The following is a 12439-nucleotide window of genomic DNA, read 5'->3' on the forward strand; positions in this document are numbered from 1 at the left end:
GTTTGACGGCGACGAGCCCACCGGCAATGACACTCCGGAGGGGATGTCGACCCACTTGGCCGTCAGTGCTCACCACGCATTCCCAGTGTCCCAGTTCAAGGCCGCCGGTGATGATGGGCGGTGAGTACCACACAGTTGTGTTGACGTCACGATAACAGTACCAAGTTGTCAGATCATCCCGAGATTACAGTTAGCACAGCCGAGGTTCTGAGGTTATCTGGGGCGGCGGTCGCCTCATTGTGGCGGCGGCGACGGGCATGGATGGCCGTGAAGGAACAGGCACTCGAGTGTCACAACCCCCGTCGCGAGGCTGGTTGACTTGGCAGAAACCTTCGAGACTGCTCACTCAGTGGGCTCTCAGGTGTGATGCATACGTCGATATGCGTCATGTGAGGATGGACGGTCTGCCAAGATGAGAATGTGCTGGAATTGGAGTTGGGTTGGACGTCAGGTTCGGGCTGGGCAAAGGGGGTTTCGCGTTTGGCCGCTATGAACGTAAGCGACGTGATAAATTCAATGTATAATGAGTGTTTCAGCCATGCCTTGTCCTCTTGGACAGCTTGAGCACCTCGTCTGAACAGGCTCGAGAGTCCGTCGACACCCCTCATATTGGTCACCTCGGAACTTTGGCTGCAGAACACTTCCATTGGTCTCAATACCTTTCATAGTACATTGTGCCGCAGATTGCGCCGTCGGGGACAGCGATTCAAAGGCCTCCAACGACTGAGGTTTGCTGGTAAGGCGGTTCCGGGTTCACAGTCGTCAAGCTGGGACTACTCGTACACAGGCGTCTGCGTGGGATCGCCTGGGCCTGGGTGGGGTGAGGTGTAGGTGACCTCTGCTCCTGCTTCCTATCAGTGTCAGCCCTTGGCAACATCTGACACTCACAATTGACTCGGCAAGACTTGCCAAGGTTGATGCAGCTCGAGCCAGTTGGGCAGTAGGTCGCGCCGTCTGCACCATAGTCAGCCCTCTCCGTTTCCACGGACTCACTGTTGGCTGTGCAGCAGGCAGTGTACCTAGGCACGCAGTAGTATCCGTTACCCTTGCACTGCAGGAGGCTCTGGGGTCCACAGCCAACGACGCCGGACACCGGGGACCGGCGCGCTGCGAAGACGGTTCCAGGGGCACCGAGAATAATGGTCGGCCCGATGACATCGTCGGGCGGGGGAATGTTGACCGGGGGCTTGGGGGCCGGATCGGCCTCGGGTACCGGGTTCGCCATAGTGGCGGTGACAAGCAGAGCGATGAGGAGGGCTTTGAACATGGCTGTGATGGGGTGAAGACACGGGGTGAGCAGGTTGCTGCCATATATGTATGTAGTAGCACTCCCAAGCCGACCGTGTCAGCTCCACAGCGCGAATGTGAGACCGCACACCGCGGCAACGATGACCGACCGAGACACAGAAGAATGTCATATGATCTCGGATGCTAATTGCGTGCCGTCGTCGTCGTGTAGATGTTTCGTGATGCGGAAGCGTGTGACGGGCACATGGGGCCAGAGGCCGCGATATGGAGCGGCTGTAGCCAACCATTGCCGAACCTTGTTGGCTGCCAAGACATTCTGGACCGCTACAGACGCTTGAACGCGATGAGGCTCTCCCGAGTGATAGCGATCGGATGTAATATCCAGCGCGTTAGTGCGGTTTGGCCACAACTAAAGTATAACATCGCACGAGGAGCAAGCGCCACCAATCTGCACTCCCAAGTTTGACCAACAATGACCAACATATCATTCGCCTGTTTGTGCTATCGGTATGTGGGCAGCGGTCATATGAGGTGCACGAGTCCGTCGATACGGTTATCGGACACCGTCATGCTCCGTCGGGAAGGGTGAGGGCAAGATGGATGACCGCATTGATCGAGCAAATTCATTCCACCAGCTACAGACACTGCACATTGCACTCGCCTCCGCTGAGAAATCTGCTGCGCTGCTTCATGCAAGGCCGCGGTATGGTGTGGAATCACTTGGCTGGCGCGACGGCACGCGCGGGACGGACAACTGTGCGTATCAGTGCAGCACCGGTTCGAGACATATGAATGTTGAGCGGCCGCTGGCAGCTCCACCCGTTGTCGATACACTCCGACTCGCCGGGGCAATAGGTTGCGCCGCCTGCAAGCACATATCAGCATTCTCTTCCTCTTGCTATAGGACCTACGGGTTTCCTTGCAGCACTTGGCCCACGAGGGGATGAAGTAGCGGTAGAGGGAGCCGCTTGAGCAGAGGGAGCTTCGGATACCGCAGGACCACTGGTTGGTGGGCTGGGAATCCCACGCGCCAATCGTCTCGCCTGGCGCCATGATGGGAGGGCGCCCGAAGCGTTTCGATCCCTCCCGTGCCTCGTCGAGTGGGGAGGCGATAGCTACTATCGCAACGAGGGCGAAGAGAGTGAATTTGAGCATCGTACTTTGTGGTGCAAGGGTGTTTGGTGGAGTGACCTGGCTTTAATAAACTTGCTCACCGGGTTTCTGGTAGAACCAACGGGTACTGCGCTGACCCGTGCCCGCTGGCCGTGTGTGGGGTCGCGGGATCGGTCATCCGCCACATACAGTTGCGGTCACTGCTCACCAAGTGCCCTCCCGGGCAGGTATGTACCAGCCCGACGTCAATACGGACACAACCACATGGCCCTGGCTTGACTGGGGTGCTGTGCGGGCGAGGGATGCACGACGAGTGGCCTGAAGGGAGTAATCCCGGTGTGATTGAACATGGCACTCCTTACTGCTCGACACATAGTATACACAACGGAATTTCTCTACTACATCTGCTTCACGCCGTGTACTGAGGTGGGCCGGGAGGCGTCCACGGCGGCAGCGCGACGGTGGGGACTGGCTGCTTCGCTCCTGCCCTGTCAGTTCCGGTATACTGTCGTAAACGTACCGCCCTGGAGACACTTGTTCCCATTGTCGATGCATGTCGAGCCGCTCGGGCAGTACGTCGACCCGCCTACTGTCAGCCTTGTCTTGAGAACTCTCACGTGTGTCTTTACAGCAAACACCCCACACCGGAACGCAGTTCCACCGGTTGACCGAGCACGGCACCAGATCGCTGCGCATACACTGCACGGAGAGGAATTCGGCGCTCGCAGAATAGAATGCCGGGATGACGGCGCCTGCGACGAGGATGGGCTTCGGTGGGAGCGGCGGTAGGTCCCTCTCGGCGGCCTGGGGTGCGTCCGGGAGGGGCGAGGCAATGGCAGCCATAGCGGCCAGGGCGATGATGGTGGACCTGATCATTGCATGGGTGTTTGTTGAGGCCGAGCGATACGTCTTCCACACTTATGTTGCTCGTTCACATGGCCAGCTGCAGGACCTGCGTCAGGTGATTAATGAGCAAGCGACCCAGATTCCATTGCGCTGTTGGATGACCCGCTGGCAGTCTGGGCCAGTCATAGAACAACGACATGAGTTCCCGGATTGAACGTTGTATCGCCGAACGTCAGGTGGCGTACATTCCAGAGGCGACCGACCGAGGTGCGGCCGCTTGATAGTGTTTCGGTGTCACATCGAAGATGTCGTCGCACGTCTGTGGACATCCAATGACCACTGGAAGGCGAGGTCACATTCTCCAGTCGCAGGCACCATCGTCCCGCGCTTCAGGATGCCCGCGGGGCTGTTGCCGCTGGATTGAGAACGTGCGGCCATAGACGGAATGCATCTGCTGGGCGTGCACGTGGCAAGGAGGCCAGGCCTCGTTGGTGTCTCCCAGACAAGGTCGCCTTGTCGGGCAAGGTTGCCAAAGGTAGTCGTGGGTGGGGTTACTGACATGATCATGATGCAGGTGGCCTCCCCTGGCACCACTCTAAACCTCCGCATCAACACCGGCACTGTTTCTCGTCAGTAAGCTGTGTTGCCCGAGGCCTTGCTAGGTGTCGAGTCAATCAGGTGCCGTCGAGTCAGTCGTCGCCGGAGAATGACATAAGCTAGCCAGTGCCGCGTCTCAAGTTTTATGTCAGTCGATGCGACGTGCGTGAATAAGATATCCAGCATGTAAGCAGGGTATATATGCGAGTGATTGTTCTTGATCTCGACGCCAAGAGGTTGGGCACGCGCCTAAATGTGGGTAGTAAAATCAGGCGCGCGACGACCGGCCGAAGCCGATCCTGAGACACGGGACAGATGCTGGGCATCGGAGCGCATTCACAGGTTGCATGCTCTACGTACGCAGTAGGTTTTAGAGGAGTGCAACCAATGCATGATCGCCCGCCAGACCAGCTGGCAGGGAAATGCACCGTGCTTACCAGAAGCGCGGGGCGAGCTGCACGGCGCGGGCGCGCGAGCGGAGGCCAGACTGGGGGAGGGCTCCGCGCTTGCGCTTGGGCACGGCCGAGCCGTCCGAGGGAGAGTCGGAGCCAGAGTCGGACTCAGAGGAGGCAGAGTCGGAGCTAGAGCCGGACCCAGAGGAGGCCGAGTCCTCCTGGCCTCCCTGCTTGCCACTGGCACCCTTCTTGCCGTCGGCGCCAGACTTGGAGTCGTCGGCCTTGTCGGCCTCCCAGACCCAGTGGCCGCCAGAGCTCGGCTCGGGACGGTCCTTGTGCTCGTCGGCGGGGGAAGGCGCAGCCTCCTCCGCACCGGCAGCGGGCTTGGGGTCGGACGACGGGGCAGCGGTCGGCGCGGCCGTGGGCGCAGCGGCAGCCTCCTGGAAGAGAGCGGTGCCGACCTGGGCCTCGGGCGTGTGGTCGCCAGCGGCCGCGTTGTTAGCCTTGTCAGGGCCGGCGGTGGACGAGCTGCCGCCGTACGCTGCCGACGAGGTGGTGGTCGGGTCGGCGCTGTTGTTGTCCTCGGTAGGGGTGGGCTTGCCGCCGGTGGTCGTGGTGGTCGACGACGACGAATCCGACGACGAATCGGACGACGGCGAGGAAGAAGCCGAAGCAGAAGTGGTCGGGGCGGCGCTCCAGGCGGTGGGAGCGGCCTCGGTCGGGGTCGGCGCAACCGACTTGGACGTCTTGCTCTTGCTCTTGTGGCCGTTGCCGCCGTGGTGCCAGTTGTTGTAGTTGGATTCCTCGTCGGTCCAGTACTTGGAGTCATCATCGCCGTTGTCGTTGTTCTGGTCCTGCCAGCTGTTGTTGTTGTTCGAGGTGTCGGGCTTGGTCTCGGGCTGCTTGGTCTCCGGCTGCTTGGTCTCCGGCTGCTGGGTCTCTGGCTGCTTGGTCTCCGGCTTGGTCTCAGGCTGGGGCACAGGGTTGGCGTTCAGGTTGCTGTTGTTGTTGTCCCAGCTGGTGTTGTCGTTCCAGCTGTTGCCGCCGTGCGTGCTGCCATGGTGAGAGCTGCCGCCGCCGTTGTTGCTGTTGCTGGCGCCGTTGTTGTTGCTGTTGCCGCCGTTCCAGCCGCCGTTGTTGTTGCTGCCAGCGTTCCAGTTGTTACCGCTGTTGCCGTTGCCGCCCTTGCTGCTGCCGCCGTTGGACGAGCCACCTCCGCCACCGCCGCCGTTCGACGACGAACCGCCGGTAGGGGCAGCGGCGGAGATAACCCTGGTGGTAGTGCGGGGAGGAACGACGCCATCGCCGCCCCAGATGTCGTTCTGGGCGCCGTCAAAGAAGCCGTAGTCCTGGTTGTAGTAGGGCGGGTCGCTCGGCGAGTTGTCAATGTTGTTACCCTCGTTCTGCATCCAGTAAATGGGCTGCTTTGCGCCGACAACACAGCCACCGTTGGGGCACTTGACGGGTGGCTTGGATGCGGGGAGAGGCTTGGCACCGGCCTTGGCTCCCGTGACGCGGCACCTGAAGCCAGTCTGGAAGATCTCCTCGGCACCGCCCATGGGGCTGTGAGTCCACGACCACAGGCAGTGGCAGCCTCCGGGAGGGCACTCGGGGAGCTCGGCGGGCACCTGGAACGCCACGTCACGCTTGTAAGGGCAGTCGGCGGCGACAGAGATAACGGTAAAGTCCTCGGGCTGGAGCTTGGTAACGTCGGACTCGTAGGCAATCGCAACTGAGCAGCCCTTGACGTCGTTCGGGTCGTCCTGCCAGAGGTGGAGAGCACCGAGGCTGTCACAGGCGAGGTTCTGGTTCTGGCGGCCACCGTACGTGGTGACGTCCTTGGAGCAGCCCACCTGGGCGTTCCAAGCGCCACCTGCAGGCAGGTCGGCAAACTGTCCAGCAGCTGAGGATGTTAGATGGATATCAAAGCAAGCTGAGTGATGGTCGCGGTGTCGCGGTGTGTGGACAATGGCATGCCGGAACGGCATGTCGCATTGTTCGGACACGCGTCGGGAGTGCGACGCCTCCTCGCGCCAGCACAATCGCCACCACTATCGTGCGTGCTCTTGTCACTACTCACCAGGAGGATCATTGATCGCGCCGTGGAACCACCACTGGTTAAAGTTCATGCGCACGAGGGGAGTAACGGGGGTGTAGCCGTCTGAGAACCCGTACATGGACGGGTGCCAGAGAGACATGTGCGCTGCCGCAGGCAGCGCGAGGGCAAGAGAGGCAAGAGACTTGACGAGCATCGCAGATGTCGACTAGGGATAGAGAGAGTGGATAGGTTTAGAAGGAGCAGGTGCCAGACCTGATGAGACGGGGTTGAGAGAGGGAGAGTGTAGATGGAAAAACGCGTTGCAAAGGCCTCTGAGGCTTTAAACAACGAGCCCGGTGTGCATGCAGAATGCCTCATGGCGGTGCCAAGAAGTCGTGTGCTGCACAAAAGGAGAGCCCCTGCAGGTGACGTGCAGGCAGGAAGTCTGGGGGATGTGCGGTCATGTTCGAGGCACCCGGCGTGTACCTTCTTGGCAGCGCAGCAACAATGCATCAGACCAGAGACACTGACAGCCGTGTTCATGTAATTTCTTCAGGATAGCTTGATGCTTATTACATACGACGCGTTTCTGGGTGCCAACGGGTGACTGGCAGTGCATGGAAACGGGCAACGGCCCCTGGGCAGAGTTCACACGGACAGAGCGCTCGTCGCGCATGCAGATGCTCGAGGACACTCGAACCTGGTTGCCATGCACCGGTTATGCGTACAGGGCTTTGTTCGCATTCGTCGAAGAGTAGTTGCGGTGTCGAGGTCGAAAGAACAATCGAACAATGGACGGGTGGCGTGGCTGCAGCACTAGTGACGCCAAGCCAACCTTGGGCCGGTGACCATGGCCTCGACGTGCCCGTCCTTGCCCATACGCCCGTGCAGCCGCAGCTAATCGGTCTCGGCTGGGCTCGACATTCCTCGGACAGGCAATGGAGACTAACTGGCAACGATAGGCATGTGACCGTGGCCCCACAGCCAGCGGGCCGAGATGGCCCATGTAGAAGCCCGGTTGGCAGAGTCTATGCATTCTCACGGCTTGGTGACTTGTTCTTCGAGCAGCTCTGGGGCAACACGGGGCCGTGTAACACCACTCAGCTTTACTTAAGCAGCTCCCTGCGCAATGACGGCCCCGGCCACGATGGCCGCCACGACACGACGCCACGAGCACACCTTGCTGAGTGAAGCTGACGATGGGCGGGCAGACGCGCTGGCACTGGCTCCCGAGGCCGATGCACTCCTCGAGACGCTGGCGCTGGCACCCCCGCTACCTGCACCGCTGACAGCGCCACTTCCGTTACCCGTGCCTCCGTTGCTCGTACCTCCATTGTTGGTGCCCCCGTTGTTGTTGGTGCCGCCGTTGTTATTGTTGGTGTTGCCTCCCGGGTTGTTGGTCGGCGGGTCGCTAGGTGTGCTGCTACCAGGCGTGCCTGGGGTTGGGTCGCTTGGGGTGCCCGGGGTGCCCGGGGTGCCGGGGGTCGGGTCGGCCGGCGTGGGGGTGCCAGGCGTACCAGGAGTACCCGGGGTGGGGTCCTCAGGCTTGGGTGTCGGCTCATTGGGGGTGGGCGAGGGCGTGCTGGTCATTGAGTCAGCGTTTGCTCGGGTAGATAAGCCCGCCCCCGCCGACGTACGTCTCGTCCTTGGGCGGGCCATCAGGTCCCCGGACGGGTGTGGCACCGTCGGCAGGCTGGTGGAGCTCCGCAGCCCCAGTGACCGGCGTGCCGAGACGCTCGCACTCGGCGCGGACGTCGGCCATCATCGGAATGAAGAGGTTGGGGTGGAGGGTCGTGAACCACGCCCACTGGCAGTTGATGCAGTTGATGGCGGAGTTGTAGTCGGAGGTCTGGGGGGTTGGTGCCTGGGGTGCGGGGATGGGGGTGGTTACTCACGGTACACAGCCGGCGGCACGGGCTTGTGGCGGTCGTCCAGTCATTGTTGGCTGCGGCACAACCTTCGTCGATGGTAAAGTATGTCTGGCACACCGACGTGCACCCAGACCGAACGGTACTTTCGGCGTCGATGAGGCGGCGGCGGGTGAGCTGGGTCGCTGGGCGAGCGAGGGCCACTGGGGTCAGCTTTAACAAGCCGCATCTCCTCACCAGCTGCTAGGGAGACGAGGGCGAGGGAGAGCTTCATGTTGGGTGTTCGGGAGGCTCCATCACGTCAACCCAGGCCTCTTTATGCTGCTTAAGAGGTCCGTCACAGCCTTACTCCTTTCGACATGCACACTCCACTCGGCAGTATGAATGCAGGCGAACACTTGGCTTACCCGTGGCGCCGCCGCGCTTGTGGACGATCTGGCGGAAGTACAGCAGCGGCCCGCGCCCCGTGTGCCATAAACGGATCTGCCAAGAACGTCTGGACTCGTCTTGCTATTCGCTCAGTGTGGTTATCGGCCTCGTGACTTTCGGGTTCGGGTGTCCTCGCTTGCAGCGATGGCCATCAGGGAGTAGATCTGGTGGATCTGGCGGATGAGGCTTGGCAAAGGCCATCAGATGATTACAGCTGTGCAGTCACCACGGTATGAACGAGGATATCAAGAGTGGTTTGCTGCAGATAGCACATATGCTGTGGTAGGTGTCGCTACCCCGATCGGGCTTGCTGTGCATAGCCTCGATGGTGAAGACGTCGAAGGAGAGGCGCCAGGCGCCAGAAAGAGGCTTCATCGCGGAACCATCCGCGGCGGATCATGGCGAACCGAACAAACCTCGCTCTGAGTAGCGAAACGAGTGCTTGGCATGATGCCGTGGCTTTAGATTGAGATCTCAACTGCTTCTCATCCGCGGTGCGCTGCCCACCGCGCTCCTGACACCGGGCCGTCAAGGCTTGAAAGACGCCGCGAGCAGCGGCCGCCTTGCCAGCAGCTACATGAGCCCGAACGAGACCCATCACCTTGGCGGCGTCTTCTCGACGGGTCCCATCTGGCTTGCCAAGCTGTGCCAGCATCGTTGGGGCTACGCGTCTGGACCACATCACCGAGCAAGTTGAACTGCATCGCTTATTCTTAAACTACGATCGATCGTTCTTTGCTTGTTCACGGAACTTTGGGGCCAGCGTAGGCGACACTACCAGCAGCGAGGGACGGCGGAAATCCAGCCCGAAGGACCATCAGGTAGTCGGAGACGTCGCAGCCGCGGCCGGTCTTGTCCCACACGCTGTTAACGCTGCAGATGAGCTGCACGGTAGTCTGGCACTCAATGCCGGGGTTGTGGTTTGGGTTGTAGGTCCGGACCGACCTACATTGAACTTTAGACAACGACATTGCCGCCATCATCAATGCGGGCTGCCGCTGGCACATCATCAACTGGAACACGCCCGCATTCATGGCGTCGCCAATGGTGATTGGTGTCAGTAAAGTTTGGAGCAGGTTAGTTGTGAGCACCGCCTCGCAGCCGCTTCTACCTACCATGACGACCGGACAATCCGGGCCGTAAACCTCTGATCGAGCCGCCTTGCTTCTAACAGTGTGCATGCGACCTCGGCTCATCGCTCCGTCCTAAGCCTGCCCACGCAGCACCCTCCTCGTGTCATCCAGTCGCTCGATAATGATGCGCCTGAGGGCGCGCGGTGCGTCGGGGTTGGCGTCGAGCCAGCCCTGGGCCAGCAGTTCGACCTTGTTGTTGCCGACCTGGCCGTCGTTGACCGTAGTGTCGGGGAAGGCAAGGAGGACGAGCCTCGACGCCATGGTCATGGTCTTGGCCGACCACCACGATGTCAGCGAGTCAAAATAGGGCTTGATGAACGCCTCGCGGTCCGAGTCGGGGCCGGCGTTGAAGCCCACCAGGAGCGCACCCTGGCGGTCGTTGGTGATCTTGTCGTCGCCCGTCACCTCGTCCCAAACCCGCTTCTTGTTTTCCGCGCCTGGGAAAGACGCGCGGGCCCGGACGAGGGCTGTGGCGCCAGTCATTGTCTTGTCGCGGGCGTACTCGGCCTCGAGTTCGGCGTCAGTCACGGCGCTGAGCGAGGCGAGTGTGCGAAGAATGCCCCAGCGAAGGGTCGGTGTCAGCTCGAGCTTGGTGACCTCGCCATCGAGGGTCTCGCGGAGGGTGTGCACGGAGCTCTTGCTCAAGCCGCCATAGGCCGCAATGGCATTCGCCCAGGTGCGCTGGAGGTCGGTGCCGGGCGTGGCGGCGGACAGGCCGGAGGCGATGGCGGCGACAAAGCGTGCACCGGCGGCGTCGCGGAACGAGGGGTTGAGGTACGCTGCCACGGCGCTGTAGCCAAGGCTGAGAATGAGGTTGAGCAGGACCGAGTCGGTCTCGGTGGACGCGTTGTTGATGACGGCGTCGAGGAAGCGCGCAGCAGGCAGCTTGGCATCGCGGACCATGTTCCAGAGGGCCGACCACGCGACGGCGCGGGTGAGCGTCGGCTGGACGGTCGAGAGCTGCTCGACGAGGACGTCGACGGAGGCGTCGTCGAAGCGCAGGAGCGCATACGTCAGGTCGTCGTCGTTGGCAATGGCAAGGTCGACAACGGTGCCCTCGGGCAAGGGGATCTCGACGCGGGGCTTGTCGAGGAGAACAGAGACCGACGCCGTGCGCTCGACACCCTTCTTGCCGCGTGCAAAGGTCGAGACCTTGACGCGGTGGTTACGGGCCACATCCTTGCCAGTGAGCACGTCCTTGGACTCGGTCTCGACATAGAGCTTGCCGCCTTCGCGGACCGTCGTGATAACCGACGGGCCGGTAGTGTGGAGCCACGATGGGACCCACTCGGACAAGTCGGCCGTCGATGTCTCCTTCAGGCTGGCGATGAGGTCGTCGAGCGTCGCGGTGCCAAAGGCCAGGCGCTTGAAGTACTTCTGCGACGCGGCGAAGAAGGCATCGCGACCGGCATACGCCATGAGTTGCTTGAGCGTCGCCGCGCCCTTGTTGTACGTGATGCTGTCAAAGTTCTGGCGCGCAGCCTCGAGATCGGGGACGTCGGTAGCGATTGGGTGGGTAGTGGGCCGCACGTCCATAGTGTACGCGCCCTGCTTGCGTCCCAGACCAAAGGAGATCCACGGGCCCTCGAAGCCGGCGGCCTCGTTGGCGACGAGGTAGCCCATGAGGTCGGCGAACGACTCTTTGAGCCAAGTGCCATCCCACCACTTGGGGGTGACCAGGTCGCCGAACCACATGTGGGTCATCTCGTGGAGGATGACCTCGGCGCGTGACTCGCGCTGGGCGATGGTGGCGGCACCACGGAAGATGTAGGCGTTCTCGCTGAAGGTCACGAGGCCGGGGTGCTCCATCGCACCAATGTTGTACTCGGGGAGGAAGATCGAGTCGTATTTGCCCCACGGGTAGGGGTAGCCGAACGCCTTGTTGAAGAAGGCGAGGCCCTGCTTGGTGATGCGGAAGATTTCCTCGGCCTCGAGGTACTCCTTCATCGACTGGCGGCACATGGCGGCGAGGGGCACGTCCTCGTACTTGTCGTGAACGACATAGTAAGGGCCAACGGCGAGGGCGGAGAGGTACGTCGAAAGCGGGAGTGTCGGGTTGAAGACGGTCACGCCGCCGTCCTCGCTCGCGACCGACTGGTTGCTGAACACGCCGACGTCCTTGGGCGCCGCCACCTCGAAGGTGATCTTGCCCTTGAGGTCGGGCTGCTCAAAGCAGGCGTACACGCGGCGTGCGTCGGTCGGCTCAAAGTGGGTGTATGCGTACGTCTTGCCATCGACGGGGTCGGTGAAACGGTGCAGGCCCTCGCCGGTATGGCTGTAGATGCACTGGGCCGTGACCACGACCGTGTTGGGGCCATTGACCAGGCCGTCGAGCTGCACACGCGCGCCGTTGTACTTGACCTCGGCGCTAGCACCGTTGATGGTCACAGCCGTGACCTTGTCCGCAACGAGGTCGAGCCATGTCGAAGCCGTCGTCGATGTAAACTCGACCTTTGTCTGTGATCTGAACGTCGTCGTCTCGGGGTCGTTGAGCGCCGTCAGGTCGAGCGAGATACGGTACGTGTCGACCGCGAGTTCGCGGCTGCGCTGTGCGCACTCGTCGCGCGTGAGGTTGAGGAGCGAGCTCATGGGGGGCAAGACTGAGCAAGGGATGAGCAAAAGAAAGAGGAGAGCGATGCAGAGTTGTCAAGTTGTCACCGCGTGGTCCAACTTGGTGCATCGCGCATCGGCCTCATCGGCGTCGCCGAAGTCACGTGATCATGTCGGAGAAGTCCGGCTCGGCACAACGTGGCCCACACAACCTCGGAGCGA

General features: G+C 61.5%; 4 protein-coding genes across 4 annotated transcripts; all 4 read right to left on the reverse strand.

Moving 5' to 3' along the window:
• Positions 1 to 532: 532 nt before the first annotated feature.
• LOC62_02G003493 (uncharacterized protein) lies at positions 533 to 1267 on the reverse strand (the record flags this gene model as incomplete). Its single annotated transcript, XM_062770025.1, has 2 exons — positions 533 to 573; positions 889 to 1267. The coding sequence occupies 2 exons, from the start codon at positions 1265 to 1267 to the stop codon at positions 533 to 535; spliced, it is 420 nt and encodes a 139-aa protein (XP_062626009.1).
• Positions 1268 to 4237: 2970 nt separating this feature from the next.
• Positions 4238 to 6451, reverse strand: LOC62_02G003494 (uncharacterized protein; the record flags this gene model as incomplete). The annotated part of the gene is made up of 2 exons (XM_062770026.1): positions 4238 to 6102; positions 6280 to 6451. 2 exons carry the CDS (start codon positions 6449 to 6451, stop codon positions 4238 to 4240), a joined length of 2037 nt encoding a protein of 678 aa, XP_062626010.1.
• Positions 6452 to 7275: 824 nt separating this feature from the next.
• On the reverse strand, positions 7276 to 8379 carry LOC62_02G003495 (uncharacterized protein; the record flags this gene model as incomplete). The annotated part of the gene is made up of 6 exons (XM_062770027.1): positions 7276 to 7307; positions 7417 to 7492; positions 7528 to 7819; positions 7875 to 8086; positions 8133 to 8290; positions 8343 to 8379. 6 exons carry the CDS (start codon positions 8377 to 8379, stop codon positions 7276 to 7278), a joined length of 807 nt encoding a protein of 268 aa, XP_062626011.1.
• Positions 8380 to 9739: 1360 nt separating this feature from the next.
• Positions 9740 to 12256, reverse strand: pepN (Aminopeptidase N; the record flags this gene model as incomplete). Its single annotated transcript, XM_062770028.1, has 1 exon — positions 9740 to 12256. The coding sequence occupies one exon, from the start codon at positions 12254 to 12256 to the stop codon at positions 9740 to 9742; it is 2517 nt and encodes an 838-aa protein (XP_062626012.1).
• Positions 12257 to 12439: the final 183 nt, after the last annotated feature.

Source organism: Vanrija pseudolonga, chromosome 2 (assembly GCF_020906515.1).
Source record: "Vanrija pseudolonga chromosome 2, complete sequence".
Lineage (NCBI taxonomy): Eukaryota > Fungi > Basidiomycota > Tremellomycetes > Trichosporonales > Trichosporonaceae > Vanrija > Vanrija pseudolonga.